This window comes from Acipenser ruthenus, chromosome 59 (genome assembly GCF_902713425.1).
Source record: "Acipenser ruthenus chromosome 59, fAciRut3.2 maternal haplotype, whole genome shotgun sequence".
NCBI lineage: Eukaryota > Metazoa > Chordata > Actinopteri > Acipenseriformes > Acipenseridae > Acipenser > Acipenser ruthenus.
In genome coordinates, this window is record NC_081247.1 from 2,642,698 (window position 1) to 2,660,641 (window position 17,944).

Sequence of the window (17,944 nt, forward strand, 5' to 3'; positions counted from 1 at the left end):
GTCTGTCGGTACAACCCCTGTGTCAAGAGACTGTTGCATGATCTTGGTTACACTTCAAATGAGACCATGTTGTGGTCTGAGTTTGCAAATGGCTCTCTGACCTCTGTTTTAGTTATTCTGTTTTATATTGCTGGGATGGAGGGTGGAGGTCACTGACAGGCTGGTTTATATTGCTAGGATGGAGGGTGGATGATGTCACTGACAGGCTGGTTTATATTGCTGGGATGGGGGGTGGATGATGTCACTGACAGGCTGGTTTATATTGCTGGGATGGAGGGTGGAGGTCACTGACAGGCTGGTTGCTCAAATTCTAAAGAAATGATGAATAAATACTAGACCACTGTTTTGAATTCTCAAACTTTATTCATAATCGCCAAAATGACACACCTCCATGACAACATTGCTGATTGAGTCAATTACATTATCCCTCCCCATATCTCCCCACCTCAAAGAAAAAGCCCCAAAAAGTAACAATCATTTAATTTTCAGAAGTATTGTACAGAGTTTGGTGCTGTTTGCAGAAATGATGTAATGCAATTCCTTATTCTGAAAGCTATAGACCCCCGATCCTGTTCAGTTTGGTACTGTAATGCAATTCCTTATTCTGAAAGCTATAGACCCCCGATCCTGTTCAGTTTGGTACTGTAATGCAATTCCTTATTCTGAAAGCTATAGACCCACAATCCTGTTCAGTTTGGTACTGTAATGCAATTCCTTATTCTGAAAGCTATAGACCCCCGATCCTGTTCAGTTTGGTACTGTAATGCAATTCCTTATTCTGAAAGCTATAGACCCACGATCCTGTTCAGTTTGGTACTGTAATACAATTTGTTATTCCAGGTGCCTGTGTTCTTGTGATCCTGTCTACTTGCAATAGTAGTACAGGAGGTTAGAAATGATATCTCCCAGCTCTGTTAGAGCTCAGGAAGCAAAACTAAAACAGACATTTATAAAAGGTGCAATCAGATTTATTACTTTCTTTCTGTCAGCTCGTACCTGAAGAGGATTTGTAGGGTAAAACATTCATACATTCTTTAGCTACAACTTTTATGCAAAAACTCTTCTCTCCCCCCTCCCCCCCAAAAAATGAATGGATTCCTTGTAGCTTTTAATTCAAATAGTTAATATAGCATTTACATTTACAATTCAAGATTTTGTTGTAAAAGTTTTTAAAAGCTTTCACTTTTGTAAAGAAATAATAATGTGTGTGTGCGTCTATATGTCTGTGTGTGTGTCTATGTATTTCAGTGTGTATCTGTCTGTGTGTGTGTGTCTGTATTTCAGTGTGTATCTGTGTGTGTGTCTGTATTTCAATGTGTATCTGTGTGTGCGTGTGTCTGTATTTCAGTGTGTATCTGTGTGTGTGTCTGTATTTCAGTGTGTATCTGTCTGTGTGTGTGTGTGTCTGTATTTCAGTGTGTATCTGTCTGTGTGTGTGTCTGTGTATTTCAGTGTGTATCTGTCTGTGTGTGTGTGTGTGTCTATGTATTTCAGTGTGTATCTGTCTGTGTGTGTGTGTGTCTATGTATTTCAGTGTGTATCTGTCTGTGTGTGTGTGTGTCTGTGTATTTCAGTGTGTATCTGTGTGTGTGTGTGTGTGTCTATGTATTTCAGTGTGTATCTGTCTGTGTGTGTGTGTCTATGTATTTCAGTGTGTATCTGTGTGTGTGTGTGTGTGTCTATGTATTTCAGTGTGTATCTGTCTGTGTGTGTGTGTGTGTGTGTCTATGTATTTCAGTGTGTATCTGTCTGTGTGTGTGTGTCTATGTATTTCAGTGTGTATCTGTCTGTGTGTGTGTGTGTCTGTGTATTTCAGTGTGTATCTGTGTGTGTGTGTGTGTCTATGTATTTCAGTGTGTATCTGTCTGTGTGTCTGTGTGTGTGTGTCTATGTATTTCAGTGTGTATCTGTCTGTGTGTGTGTGTCTATGTATTTCAGTGTGTATCTGTCTGTGTGTGTGTGTTTGCATATCAGTGTTTCTATATAACTTGCCAGTCAGTGTGCCTCTTTAATATATATCTTGATATCTTAATATACAGCTATCAATAATTACTTTATTATTTAAATTATTCTTATCTTTATTAACAGTATTTATTAATATTATTTACAATATTAAATTAGTGTTTTTTATTTTTTTATTTTTGTTTATTTTTTTGTAACTTTTTATTTTTGTTCATAGTATTAAATGATCTTTTTCTACATCTACTCTACTTCATACTAATCTAACTGAAACCGCTAGCGAAGCATTCTAGCAACTCAAATAGGACTACAAAATCAACTGAACACCTGCCATAACACTGTCAATCGGGTGTACACCATGGGACTGATTCACCTGCCATAACACTGTCAATAGAGTGCACACCATGGGACTGATTCACTTGCCATAACACTGTCAATCGGGTGTACACCATGGGACTGATTCACCTGCCATAACACTGTCAATCGGGTGTACACCATGGGACTGATTCACCTGCCATAACACTGTCAATAGAGTGTACACCATGGGACTGATTCACCTGCCATAACACTGTCAATAGAGTGTAAGGTGTTCCAATTTTCTGTCCAGCTCTACATGAAAATGTCAAACCAATCTGGATTGTGATTTACAAATAAATAAATATATATATAAAATATATGTTTGGTGCTGTATAATATTTAAAACTGTGGAGATTGAAACATATGGGACTGTCTGAATCATGTTTGGTGTTGCTGTATAATATATAAAACTATGGAGATTGAAACTCAAGACAGACTCTCTGAATCATGTGTGTTGCTGTATGATATATAAACTCTGGTATATGTAAATGTCTTAATATATTGTTTTCTTAATATAGCCTCTGTATTAGACTGCCTTTTATAAGACTTTTGAGAACTTTTTTTTCAAATATATTTTTGTTTGTTCTGCTAAAACGGGCCTGGCCTCTGTGACCTGCCTGCCTGCCTGCCTGCCTGTCTGTCTGCCTCCCTGCCTGTCTGCCTGCCTGCCTGCCGGATCGGGTTTGGTGTTGTCCTGGGGTGGTTCATGTTCTTTTGCTATACCTCGATTACTCTGGAGGGCTGAACAAACACTAAGCATCGCTGCGGACCCCCAACAACACAGAACCTCGACACCCCTGTGCACCGTGCCCGGATTGTGATCGGTTTGAGGAGCACGACAGAGAGACTTCGGGCATCTTCCACGGCCACCACAATGCTCTCGACCCGACCGTCTGAACGACTCGTCATCACGACCCCCTGCCTGCCTCTGTGCGCTCAGGATTAATGAGGGAGCGGATCCACAGAGACACCTTCCAACACCTTGTGGAGTCGAGGTCACATCAAGGCTGAGATCAAACAGTGACCCTATAGCAGGGACCTATAAAGTGACCAGGCTTTGTATTTGGTAAATACAAGTATAGTGTAACTGCATGTAGTGAAAAGGCTTTGTATTGGATAAATATAAGTATAGTGTAACACTGCATGTAGTAATAAAAAAACAAAGTAATATTAAAAATGTCAGAATATTCGCTAACGTTTTTTTTTTTTGTAAACTTTGAACAAAATAACCCCAGTAAATCATACCTATATATTATCTTTGTAGAACTCACACTTCCCTATATGGAAAACATTCACATTATTTTAAAAGGTGTATTTGATTTTTATTGGTATGCTAACCCCATAAAATCTGGAAGATGAGAATTCTGCCAGAAGTGTAATATTTCCTCTGGAAGTTGCTTCTCCTTCTCTACGTTAGGAGGGATATCTGCAGAGCTTGTCTATTGTCTTGCTTTCCCCGTGTGTATCGAATCCTCTGCAGCCCCGCTTGTGCAATTCTGATCATTTTAAGGTTCCTACTTTGCATGGTTTTTAATGTGAGCGCCACCTTTAAACAGCTTCAGTCTTCAGAGTGCTGTTTAGCATCGTGAGACGGGTCAATTATATTATTTGAAGACGCCACTGAAAATGGGATCGGCTCTGTTGTTACTCTATAGTTTGAAGTCTAGTTTAAATTGTTCAGTAATGCGCTGTGTTGTAGAGCAGGAACGCACTGCTTTAACTGCATCCTGTGTTGTCTGAATCGCAGCAGAGGAAATATTAAGAGAACTACTGAACACTCGATAGTGCTGAGTTTAGAAACACTGAAAGAAACATAATGAATTCAATGGCAAATGACTAGAAGTCTTTCGCAGTGTTATCATTAAATTTACACTGAAGACACTGAGAAAATCTAGTTTGTTATGAGTTTGTTATAATCAAGTGGGTTTAGCGTTTCCAAATCATTCATGCGTTTCTTGAGTTCCAAACAACACAGGATGCAGATGACAGTGCGGATTTCAGGCGGGAAGCCTAGCAGGGCGAGGCGCTCATGCGGATGTGAGGGTGGTATTTGGGGGGTTGGGGGAGGGTGGAGTGCAGGGAGGCGGAGGAAGGGGGAGTCTGCATTGCCATGGAGGCCATGGAGTGGGGCGGCTGGGTCTGGGGGATGTGGTGGGGGTGGGAGTGGGGATGGGAGTAGGAGGAGGCGGGGGGCAGGTAGCCCCCGGTGGCCCCACCCGGTTGGGAGCTGGAGGAGGGGGGCGGTGGCGGCTGGGCCTGGTTCAGCTGGATGGAGACATCGCTCGACAGGTCCGAGGCGCTCCGGCCACGCTGCCACCCCTCGGGGTGAAGGAACTGACCGGAGTAATCGCTGCACTCGGACAGGCGCGGCCGGTACAGAGCGGGGTGAGGTCTGTACATCTCCTCCTCCGCATAGCGCTTCATGAAGAGGTAGACTGACATCACCCCTGCCCCCTGAGAGAGAGAGAGGGGGAAGGAGAGAAGACAGGAGAGAGAGAGGGGGGAGAGAAGGGGGAGAAAGGGGAGGAGAGAGAGGGGGAGAAAGGGGAGGAGAGGGAGAGGGGAAGAGATGGGGAAGGAGGGGAAAAGGGAGAGAGAGAGTCAATGTTGTTATAAAGTGTCTTACAGTGCTCCATAGTGTGTTTGAGATCTGTCCTCTAAATCATTGCAGGATGAGCGATTTAATTTTATTTTTTTTAAAAAAAAGCATAACAACAAGTGCTCTGGCTTTTCTGTTTCGTACCACATCATGGATCGTTATTGCTGTGTTACCTGTTTGACAATGTGGGCAGTAATCCTGACACTATCAGTGTACTAGAGAGGCCATTTTTGAAAGATCTTTGAAACAGACTTTAAATTTATAAGTGTAAAAAGTTGTCAGGATCTTAATAATGAAAGGAAAAATTATTGGTACGTTATTTAACAGTTGTAGCAATGCCTGGTGATGTGCATGCTATATTTTTTCGGACCCTCGCTACTTACTCTTTGATGCTGTAATTAAACCGCTTCACTGTGTCTTGTTACTCTAATAGAAATGCTCTGCAGTGTATTATTGCTCTGATAGAAATGTCTGCAGTGTATTATTGCTCTAATAGAAATGCTCTGCAGTGTATTATTGCTCTGATAGAAATGCTCTGCAGTGTATTATTGCTCTGATAGAAATGCTCTGCAGTGTATTATTGCTCTAATAGAAATGTCTGCAGTGTATTATTGCTCTGATAGAAATGTCTGCAGTGTATTATTGCTCTAATAGAAATGTCTGCAGTGTATTATTGCTCTAATAGAAATGTCTGCAGTGTATTATTGCTCTAATAGAAATGTCTGCACTGTATTATTGCTCTGATAGAAATGCTCAGCGGTGTATTATTGCTCTGATAGAAATGCTCAGTGGTGTATTATTGCTGTGATGATTCCCTCACCTCTTTCAGCATGAAGGACGAGGCTGCGAAGGCGAAGGACCAGCCGTAGCGATAGTGAAAGAACTGCTCCGGCTGACTGGGGCGGTTCATCACTTCATCATTGATACTGGAGATATAGAGAACCAGACCAACTACCAGAGAGAGGCCTGGAGAAAGTGGGAGAGCGAGAGAGAGAGAGAGAGAGTGAGGGAGGGAGGCAGGGAGCGAGAGGGAGGGTACAGAGACACGCACGCAGGGACTGGGTACCTGAGAGTATGAAGAAGATTCCCGAGACGAAGGCCAGGATGGTTCGCTGGGGGCGGATGTGCCCGATGTTGCTGATCACGAAGGCAGTGAAGACAAACAAGAGACTGATCATCGGGAACGGAGTGGCTGTGCGGACCATCTCTGAGGAGAGAGAGAGGGAGTGTGAGAGAGAAAGAGAGAGGGAGGGAGTGTGAGAGAGAAAGAGAGAGGGAGTGTGAGAGAGAAAGAGAGAGGGAGGGAGGGAGTGTGAGAAAGAGAGAGGAAGTGTGAGAGAGAAAGAGAGAGGGAGGGAGGGAGTGTGAGAGAAAGAGAGGGAGGGAGTGTGAGAGAGAAAGAGAGAGGGAGGGAGGGAGTGTGAAAGAGAGAGGGAGTGTGAGAGAGAAAGAGAGAGGGAGGGAGGGAGTGTGAGAGAAAGAGAGGGAGGGAGTGTGAGAGAGAAAGAGAGAGGGAGGGAGGGAGTGTGAGAAAGAGAGAGGGAGTGTGAGAGAGAAAGAGAGGGAGTGTGATAGAGAGAGGGAGTGTGAGAGAGAAAGGGAGGGAGTGAGAGAGACTTTTTACTTTTTAATGTCTTTTATTCTCATATTAAAATCGATCAGAAAATCGACAATAAGGTAAAAACACAAAAAGACGAAATTATGATTCCTGCTGGCTCCAGGGATCAACCGAAACCCCCAAGCGCATCAGCATTAAAATCTAAAAACACCACCTTGTCCTTAAAAACAGATTTTAAAACAAACAACAAGCATTTTCAAGTTAAAATCAATTAGAAAAAAAACCCCACACAAACATGGTATTCTTATTAAAAACAGATTTCAACCTGTGGCGTTCTTGCGTGTTGTTCCCGCACTGAAGCAGGCAGACAGGCAGATGAGAGCCGGGATGGAGGCACGGAGACACAGGTGCAGTGAAACACGCCAGCACGGCGCTCAGGATTTATTAACACACAAAACAAAGAAAAAACAAACATAATGTCATGTGACGCTACCAGCGATGGTAGGGCACAGAGGACGGTACAAGACTGTAAAAGACACTAAAAATAAAACACAATACAACAAACTATAAATCAAAGGTGAAAACGGCAGGCCTTGCAGCAGCCCCGATCACAGTGATCTTTATGTTTTTATACTGACGCTCCGCTGAGACACGCCCACCTGCCTGCTGGAACAGCCGATTGCTTTCAGCTGCTGCTCCACGCAGACAGGTAATCGTCCCTGGCGGAGCGCCACAGCAGTTAAACAATTAATTAAATCAATTTACAACAAATAATGCAAAAATATACAATAAAGCTACATATTTCCCATGTGTAGGGCTTCCGCCCTGCCACACAACCACACAAAAAATTATTAAAATACCAATTTCTAAATGCAGCCATTGAAAAAAAATAATAATAATTGCAGAAAAAATGTTTTTGTTTTTCTAAAACAGCACATTGGGCTCTCCTTCCTCACTCACAGAGCACAGGGTGTCTCCCACACACCACCTCTCCTGAAAGCCCTCTGGATCATTAACCACGTTAAAATAGGCACTCAAGAGGCTGGTAATGAGGGCATTGTTGGGAACACTATAAATCCTGGTGTTGAAGCTGCAGGTAGAAGGGGTGAACATAATATTCTGAGGGAAGTTCCAGGGCCCACGGCATATGCAAAACACAACATTGATGAGAGTGCTTTTCACCTATTGAACATGGATACGCTTCACATACAACACTGCACTGAAGCAGAAGCCCACCGACAACTACAAGATGATCCCTGGTCAATGCCCTTGGAGGAATTAGAAGCTTTCATTGCACTTTTATATGCCCATGAAGCATTTGGTGCCAGAAGCCTGGGTTACTCTTGATAGACAGAGAGGGAAAAAAAAAACAGTTCAGAATTTTTTAAGAAACCGACAATATATACAGTACTGTGCAAAAGTTTTAGGCAGGTGTGAAAAAATGCTGTAAAGTAAGAATGCTTTCAAAAATAGACATGTTAATAGATTATATTTATCAATTAACTAAATGCAAAGTGAGTGAACAGAAGAAAAATCTAAATAAAATCAATATTTGGTGTGACCACCCTTTGCCTTCAAAACAGCATCAATTCTTCTAGGTACACTTGCACAAAGTCAGGGATTTTGTAGGCATATAGTCAGGTGTATGATTAAACAATTATACCAAATAGGTGCCAATGATCATCAATTCAATATGTAGGTTGAAACACAATCATTAACTGAAACAGAAACAGCTGTGTAGGAGGAATAAAACTGGCTGAGGAACAGCCAAACTCAGCTAACAAGGTGAGGTTGCTGAAGACAGTTTACTGTCAAAAGTCATACACCATGGCAAGACTGAGCACAGCAACAAGACACAAGGTAGTTATACTGCATCAGCAAGGTCTCTCCCAGGCAGAAATTTCAAGGCAGACAGGGGTTTCCAGATGTGCTGTCCAAGCTCTTTTGAAGAAGCACAAAGAAACGGGCAACGTTGAGGATCGTAGACGCAGTGGTTGGCCAAGGAAACTTACTGCAGCAGATGAAAGACACATCATGCTTACTTCCCTTCGCAATCGGAAGATGTCCAGCAGTGCCATCAGCTCAGAATTGGCAGAAAACAGTGGGACCCTGGTACACCCATCTACTGTCCGGAGAAGTCTGGTCAGAAGTGGCCTTCATGGAAGACTTGCGGCCAAAAAGCCATACTTCCGACGTGGAAACAAGGCCAAGCGACTCAACTATGCACGAAAACACAGGAACTGGGGTGCAGAAAAATGGCAGCAGGTACTCTGGACTGATGAGTCAAAATTTCAAATATTTGGCTGTAGCAAAGGCAGTTTGTTCGCCGAAGGGCTGGAGAGTGGTACACGAATGAGTGTCTGCAGGCAACAGTGAAGCATGGTGGAGGTTCCTTGCAAGTTTGGGGCTGCATTTCTGCAAATGGAGTTGGGGATTTGGTCAGAATTAATGGTCTCCTCAATGCTGAGAAGTACAGGCAGATACTTATCCATCATGCAATACCATCAGGGAGGCATCTGATTGGCCCCAAATTTATTCTGCAGCATGACAACGACTCCAGACAGACAGCGAAAGTCATTAAGAACTATCTTCAGCGTAAAGAAGAACAAGGAGTCCTGGAAGTGATGGTATGGCCCCCACAGAGCCCTGATCTCAACATCATCGAGTCTGTCTGGGATTACATGAAGAGAGAGAAGCAACTGAGGCTGCCTAAATCCACAGAAGAACTGTGGTTAGTTCTCCAAGATGTTTGGGCCAACCTACCTGCCGAGTTCCTTCAAAAACTGTGCAAGTGTACCTAGAAGAATTGATGCTGTTTTGAAGGCAAAGGGTGGTCACACCAAATATTGATTTGATGTAGATTTTTCTTCTGTTCACTCACTTTGCATTTTGTTAATTGATAAATATAAACTATTAACATGTCTATTTTGAAAGCATTCTTACTTTACAGCATTTTTTCACACCTGCCTAAAACGTTTGCACAGTACTGTATATATTTGTTACAACCTCCACTACTCCTTCACACACCATAACACTCACAAATCATGACTGAAACAACAAAATTGAAACACATTTGAATTAGGATTTAAGCAGAGTTCAATGCAGACAATATCCCTTATCAGAGCAAAGCACACAATATCTCAGTCTCGCGAACAGTCCAGCAAGAATTTGCATAAAGGCTGGGACCAAATCAAAACTTTGACAACCCGCTAATCGCACTTAACAAAACTGTATTTAATAGTGTTTTCTTTTCATGAGTAGAAGAAATAAGATACTTACAAAAAAAGAAAACACTATTAAAAACAGTTTTGTTAAGTTTGATTAGCGGGTTGTCAAAGTTTTGATTTGGTCCGGGCCAAAGTAAGATTGCCCAGTCCCGAACAAAAGATCCACGAACAGAGCTGAAGAAAACGATTATTCCACTGTAGAGGCATCAGGTGAAAATCACGAAAAACCATCCGACCCCCTAAAAAAATAATCCAAAAAAATAGACATCAAAAAAGATTATCCCAATGGCTGATTTATTTTCAGGAGCAGGACGTAATACGCAGCTATGTTTCTGCTGACAAAGCGACACAACAATTTGTCAATATATAAATGTAACTTTTCAAATGTCCTTCTCTGATCCTTCTCCTCCTCAAGGGACCATGATGCAACGCTCTTTCCATCTCTATTTTTCCTCTCTCTCTTGCAGCAAAACCGTAGGGTTTATATAGGTTGTAAAGTATAGTTGTTGACACTTTGCCTCCTCATGGCGGAGATTAGATACTACCGCACATAAATACAATGCACCATAAATCAACAGGCATAACAAGGAACATAAAATTAGCTCTGGGCTACAGACATCCATGCAATTGGTCTTCCAATAATTACTTTATATTTTTCAGTGGTTATCTCTATGGGATGGTGTTTACTATATAAAAGTTTAATATGATTAATGAACACAGGGTCAAACCCAAAGGCTTGCAGGGTTTTAAGCAGGTAGTGGTGGTCAATGAGATCAAACACTTTTTCTTGGTCTATGGAGAGCAGCCCCACATTATGATCAGATCAAAAAAATCTCTGAGCGGCAGCTCTCCGGCTCTCCTGCATCACCAGCAGAAGCTCCGGCCCCAGCTCCTTTCAGAAGTGCTGATAGAATTCAGCTGGCAGTCTGTCAATCCCTGGGGCTTTTCCACTGGCCATCTGCATAGTGACGGTGGTCAATTCCTCGAATGACAGCTGAGTTTCCAGACTCTCCTGCTCTTCCTGGCTCGAGCTGGACAGTCCTTGTAACAATGTATTAGTGTCAGCCTGGTCACACTCTGGAAAACAGTTCAGTATAAAATTCCAACGCTGATCTCCTCCTGGCCCATTAGCTCTCTACCACCGATCAGTTGGACACAAGTCAGCCACTTGCTGCTCTCTCTCTTTTTCTCTAGTCCAAAGAAGAAGCTTGTGGGGGCGTCCATGTCTCGGAGCTCAATGAAACGGGATCACACTTGTGCCCCCCGTACCTTCTCTAGCAATTTGCCCAGGGCTTGTCTCTGCTGCTTTAGGGTCTCCTGTGCCACTGTGCTCTGCTCATTCTCAAGCTGAAGGATTTCCTCCTCCCGCTCTTTCACAGTTGCGTTCAGTGACCCAAGGTGTACTGCTGGCAAAAAAGTCTTACTCATGTTTTTCCAATATCCCACCACTGCCTCGTGTTTTTGAACAGATTTCTTTGCTCTCTCCAATTTAACCAATAATCTTTGAATTGCTGTGTGAAGGTGAGGTCCTGCAACAACTTTGTATTGAAATGCCAGTATGCTGCTGTACATAAATACAATGATTCCTGGTAGTAAATCTCCCTCCCCACCTGTGAGGGAGCTAAGCAGTGAGAACAGAGTTCCCTGGACGGGCTAGGCTGACAGTTCTTTCCCAGGGTTCAAGGGAAGTCGGCCAGCTAGAAAGGGGGTGGAACTCTGTTACATTAACGCATTGACCCGGAAGGGAAACGATGTGGCAGTCGCAGATTGGAGGGGCGGCTGCACTCTTTTACCAAAGGGTCATGTGTGACGGCATAAAAAGGGGACAGAGAGACGCAATCTGTTCCTTCGCTTTGATTTGTGTTTCGAAACCTGAAAGGACCGTGAGAGACCCTGTGAATTATACGTATTGTGAGTGTTTTGTTTGTTTGTCTATAATTGATCTTGTTTGTTATTATTAGACGTCTAACATGTTCCGGAGCTGTCGTCAAGGGCCAGCACCAAACCCAGAACTGCACTGCACTATTGTCACTAATAAACTTGAATCACCCACCACGAGCACTACTGCACGCACCCAGGACTGGTGACGTGTTGGTATACTCTGGGGTGGATATACTGTATATTGTGTTTATTATTTGGGACTGAAACCCCGTTGTTATTTACCCCGTGCAGGACACATTGTTGTGTATTGCCGGGGATTATTGTTTGGTCACCAGACCTGGATATAAAAGAAAACAACAACAACGCACTGCATCACTCCTGCACCTGTATCCACCTAACCACTTTGCCCCATGCCCTGTGAGTTTCTTTGGTTATTCTAACTGTTATCAGTATCCAGTGATGGCCAGACAGGCTGGCTGGTATTATTTTTGCAATTGAAAAAATATTTAGGTGTTGTCTTGTTGTGTACTGCCTGTCTAACATTTTATGTTACCAAGTGTACTGGTGAGTGGTGGGACGCAGACAGCTCCAGATGTCCACCAAGTCACTGGACTTAAAATTGCGGCCAACTCTCTCTCGGATGGGCGATGAGGTTCTACACTATTTCTGCCTTTGTTAAAATCTAGTGTGCAGTTAAAATATCCTCCCATTATTAACAAATGTTCATCTTCAACTGTTAAAAGAGTTTGCTTTAAAATATTCAAAAATAAAATGATGTCCTTATTAGGAGCATACATATTAATACAATCATATATATTTTTTTGCCTGTCTTAGCCTTCACTCATAAAAGCAGCCCTTCAATTATTTCTAAAGCATCAGCTTCCAAGCCAGGTGTAAACAGCACACCCACACCAGCACTGTTACTGAACCCGTGGCTCAGCACACACTGCCCTCCCCATACCGCTGTCCAGTCACTTTCATTTTTCCTGTCATGTGTGTTTCCTGCAAAAACAACACACACACCCTCTTCTGTTCTAAAAACTCAAATAACTGTGTCCTCTTAAAGCTTTGTATGCACCCATTAATATTAAAAGAAATCAAATTAATTATATTTTGTCTTTTAAAACTTTCCTAACAGTTTGTGTTATTTTTTTTTTTAGCCTGTATCTCTTTGTCTGATCAATTTATTTTAATGTAGCTCTTCTCGCGGCTATATCAGCAGAATACAAAAACAATTTAAGGTCCGGGAAAAAAGTTTTTAAATCCACCCCTCCTACCTTTCATCAAGTCTAAAAATCCACTGATCTGCTCAACGAGGAGTCCAAAATCTCACCTGCCTCTGCCTCGTCCGTCTCCATTTCTTCTTGCTCGCTGTTGTTCTACCAATCCACCTCCTCGGCTGCTTCTGTTTGTGAGTCGGGCGGAGATGGAGTCACATCAGCTCTGGGCTGAGACTCAGTGCCGTGCTCCTCTCTCTCTGAACAGGGAGGCAACGTTGCCCCAGGCTGAGACCCAGAGCTGCTGCCACTCCTCCCCAGGTCTGAACAGGATTCCATTCCTGCAGCACCGTGGCCCCCAGACACAGACCTCGGCACCTCAGACCGGTCCCCCTCCCCGCTCACTCCTTCAGAGCAAGTGGGTTGAGAAAGCCTGCAGTCTGAAGGGACTGCCTCTTCTATGTTTTATATATATCTTTTTATGTTTGCCAAGGCTCTGGCTCTGGCTCTTCCTCCCGTGTTCTCTGATTTTCCCCCTGCCTCCTGCCCTTCCTCAGTTTCTCTCATTGGGCAGTTTTTCCTCTGATGCCCCTGACCTCCACATTTGAAGCAGTTCATTGTATCAGGAATTTTCCAAATATACCCAACTCTCTCTCCAACAACTCATTTTTCAGAAAAGGAGGCACATTAGAAAAAATAACTTTAGTTACGGGCGTTGCTAAGGGGGACACCTGCACCAAGGCTCCTTTTACCACAAACCCTTCCTGGACCAGTTTGTCTAATCCTTTGTTCATTCTAGATGCAGACACAATTTTCTCTCCCCCTACCACCTCACTGACAGTGAGCAGGCATCCTCCACCCACACCGCACTGTCAGGTACACACGACAGCCGTGCCAGCGAGCAGACATGCTCCGTCCGACTGAGACACCATAGCTGTAGCTGAGCAGCCCTGAAGTCAGCACAAACACAACCACAGCAAATTTAACAAAACAAATTAATAAATACATACATTAATAGACTATTTATTATAAAACTCAATAAATAATCTGTAAACTCGCTCAACAGTTTCCACTACTACCCCACTGCTTCTTCCAGCTCCGCCCACAATCTCACAATCAACCCGTGACAGAGAGCGAGAGACATGAGAGCGAGAGCGAGAGAGAGAGAGAGAGAGAGCGAGAGCGAGAGCGAGAGAGAGAGAGAGAGAGAGAGAGAGAGAGAGAGACTTTTTGACTTTTAATGGTCCTTTATTCCATGCAATGGTGAAAAAAACATTATAAAACAAACAAAAAAAAAAGCAAAATACAATTAAAAGGACAAACTCTGGCTCTGGGATCAGCCGAAGCCTACCTAGCAACCACTGTAAAATGACAAAAAATTAGTACTTTTACTAAAACAATAAAGTAGGTGAAATCGACCTTTAACCTACTGACCACGAGCACTCTGAACAGCCTGACCGCACTGGTCAGTCCTGCCCCGATAGCTGGTTCTTGCGAGATTTTAAAATGGCCAGTTTTGCCTGGCCTATGATAAAATTAATAATAATACATTTTCTTATTTTCTTCATTTAAAACTATAGGGGGTGCTAAAAATAAAAATCTGTTTTGTGAATGCGACCCCATAGCCCCTGCAGCAGCTCCATCAGGAGGTGAAACAGTGGCTCCAGTCTCTGTATGTATGAAACACTGTCTCCTCCTGACCACAGAAACTGCATGCAGGGCTGATGCTGGGGTCCACTCTGTGAAGGAACCTGCCTGTGGCTAAAATATTATCATTATTAATATTTGTTTATTTAGCATACACCTTTATCCAAGGCAACTCTCCTCCTCCTCCTCCTCCTCACCAGGAGACAGCAGCAGTGCTGGAAAACTGGTGTCTTCACTCTGTCCCTGTCCTCAGTCCATCTCCTCCCTCAGGACCTCTTTGAGCCACGGGGGAGAGAGCCTCTGATCTCAGACAGCACCCTGTCAACCTGTCTCTCGCAGCGCCAGCCCAGCCTGCCACCCAGCTCAGCAGCACTGAGCCAGCGAGAAAGCCCAGGAGACATTAGGTGGGTCAGTCTGACCACACCTGCCTTCACAAACCTGGTCCACAGGTGCTGGGAGAAGTTAAAAAATAGAGGCTCCTCCAACAGGCACTGGCCAGCCAAAGTCTCTACTTCTCTATCTACTTTAATATCCTTCAAATTTTTTTTTACAAATTTGCATAAAAAAGAGGCAGGTTTGAACTGTTCAGAACGCTGTGGTCAATTAAAAAAACATCCTTCCCTAAACCCAGCCCCAGCCCCCCACATTGTTGAGGAAAAAGCTGGCCAGCTTCCTCCAGTGAGCTTCCTCTCCAGTGTACAGGAGCCTCTGCACCATCATCATTCTGAAGGCTGCTACCCTGCTGGAATGCCAACCAACCCTTGTCCTCTTTCATCTCGGGTGAGTTACAGCATGGCTGGCTTCATCCAGTGCCTCCCACCCCCCAAAAAAACTCCACAAACATCTTCTGGATGTCCTTTACCAACCCCTAGGGAGGGTCCAGGCACATGAATCTGTGCCATAGCATGGAGGCAGCCAGATTGTTAATTACCAGTACCCTCCCTCTGTAAGACAGACGAGACAGCAGCCCCCGCCAGCTCTGTCTACCAGGTCGTCCCAGTTTTGCTCTACATAACAGTCAGTTCCCAGATAAACGCCAGGAACTTTCAACCCCGTCTTCTCCCACCTCAGCACCTGGGGCAAAACTGGAGGGCTGCTCTCTTGCCAACTGGCTGAAAGGAACGTGGCACTCTTGGCCCAGTTGATCTTGGCTGACGATGCCCCCTGGAATGTCTCAAGGCTCTGTTGTAATACCTGGACGTCCTGGTTACTACGGACAATCACATCCTCAGCACAGGCAGGCACCTTCACTGCTACTGGAGAGACGGAGCAGGGCACTGTCCAGCCCGACAGCCTAACAGGAGCAGGGCACTGTCCAGAGTACAACATGCCTAACAGGGAGCAACCTTGTCTGATGCCCCTGCACACTGGAAAAGGACGGCTAAGCCCACTGTTCATTTTTAAAACACTAAAAACATTGCTGTGGAAAGGTTTTTGCTGTAACTTTTAAAATCCGCCCTTACAATACCTCCTCTATGTTTTAAATGTCCACTCCCAACCCAGGTTCAAAAAGCACAGCCACCCCAGTGCTATTATTAAAACCATGGCTCAAAACACAACCTTCCATTCGGCTCTCCAGTCTGTGTCATTGCTGCTATCAGAGTGTGACTCCTGTAACAGCACCACCCCCACCCTCTTCTGATCTAAAAACTCAAAGACTTACACTCTTTAAAACCCTGTCTGCAGCCGTTTACATTAAAAGAGATTTGATTCTCTTCATGGAGGTCAAACTATTTAAAACTATTAAAAGAAACCCAACAACAAAAACTATAAAAGTGTAATAAAACTGGGCCATTTCAATCTGTGTTAGTGTTTGTATTAAACACTCTCCTGACTACTTGTTGTACAATTTTTTAAGTCTGTACCGCTTTGGTTGGTCAGTTTCTCTTAAAATGGCTTTTCTAAAGCCACATTAGCAGAGTATAGGAACAATTTAAGTCTCTCTCCCCGGAGTCCAATTTGGGAGACCCCACAGCAGGAGACTTTTCCCCCGCAGCGCTGCAGCCCCCACCCTCGGACCCCGGTTCTCTAGCAGCCTTAATCTCAGCACCGTTCGCTCCTTCAGGGCGGGTGGGCAGAGAGAGTCAGTGATCTGGAGAGACTGCCTCAGAGCTCTGCTCCAGCTCCATTTCTCTTATTTACCTCAATGAATTCTTTCTTCAGCTCTGGGCTCATTGTTCTCCCCATCCTGCTGCAGCTCTTACTCCTGTGCTCCCTGACCCCTGCCAGCCTTTCCCTGTTTCTCCTGCCCTGCCTCAGCCTCTCTCATCGGGAAGCCTTTCCTCTGATGCCCCTGGACTCTGCACTTGAAGCAGGGCGTGGTGTCAGTGCTTGCAAACACCATGCAGCAGCTTCCTTCTACTGTGATGGTCAGGTGACATTTATTTTAATATTGGGGTTATTTAATAAAATATACACTTGTCTCCTAAAAGACATGATATGATTTAATTGAGGATTTTTACACCCCAAGGGAATAGACTTTATTGGAGAGCTGATTTTCCCACACCTACTCAGCTCCTTCTCCAGCAAGTCATTCTTTAAAAACGGGGGTACATTCGATACAATTACTTTTGCAAAGGATGTAGCAAGGAGCGATACGTGCACTAAAATTCCTTGCATTACAAAACGCACAAGTTTATCTGCATCCTGCATTTCTTTAAAAAAGATTTCAAACCCTCATCTGGAACGCAGACACGATCCTGTCCCCCTCAACACCGTGCACACTGCAAGCAGGCAATCCTCCACCAACACCCCGCTGTCAAGGACACAGCGACAGCCGTGCCAGCGGGTCAGGCCTCTCATTGACCAGCCATAAGCACACACACACACACACACACACACGCACACACGCACACGCACACAAACACGCACACACACACACGCACACACACACAAACATGCACACACACACACACACACACGCACACACACACATAAACACACACGCACACACACACATGCTCACACACACACACACGCAAACACACACACACACACACACACACACACACACACACGCACACACACACGCGCAAACACACACACACAAACACACACACACACACACGCACACACGCACACACACACACACAAAACACTTAAACAAAACCCAAAAATTAAATAACCAAAAATTGTATTTTTGTGTGGTCCAGTGGTTAAAGAAAAGGGCTTGTAACCAGGAGGTCCCCGGTTCAAATCCCACCTCAGCCACTGACTCATTGTGTGACCCTGAGCAAGTCACTTAACCTCCTTGTGCTCCGTCTTTCGGGTGAGATGTAGTTGTAAGTGACTCTGCAGCTGATGCATAGTTCACACACCCTAGTCTCTGTAAGCCACCTTGGAGAAAGGCGTCTGCTAAATAAACAAATAATAATAATAATAATAATAAAGTAAATCAACAACAAAAAGCAAACCAAGCCACACTCCTATCCCACAATCCTCCATGAGAGAGAGAGAGAAAGATGTTGACTTTTAACACTCCTTTATTAACAATTTTTTT

The 17,944-nt window shown here is 44.0% G+C and overlaps 1 protein-coding gene across 1 annotated transcript in view; it reads right to left on the minus strand.

Annotated features, from left to right (window-relative positions):
• Nucleotides 1-1,276: 1,276 nt before the first annotated feature.
• Nucleotides 1,277-17,944, minus strand: part of LOC131696831 (voltage-dependent calcium channel gamma-7 subunit-like) — a 41,869-nt gene continuing 25,201 nt past the window's right edge. Inside the window, exons 4-6 of the mRNA XM_059018417.1 lie at nt 5,982-6,122; nt 5,736-5,881; nt 1,277-4,770 (exon numbers count right to left, since the gene is read on the minus strand). Of these exons, the coding sequence (XP_058874400.1) occupies nt 4,327-4,770; nt 5,736-5,881; nt 5,982-6,122 (731 nt within the window). The 3' untranslated portion in view covers nt 1,277-4,326. The remainder of the gene's footprint in view (nt 4,771-5,735; nt 5,882-5,981; nt 6,123-17,944) is intronic.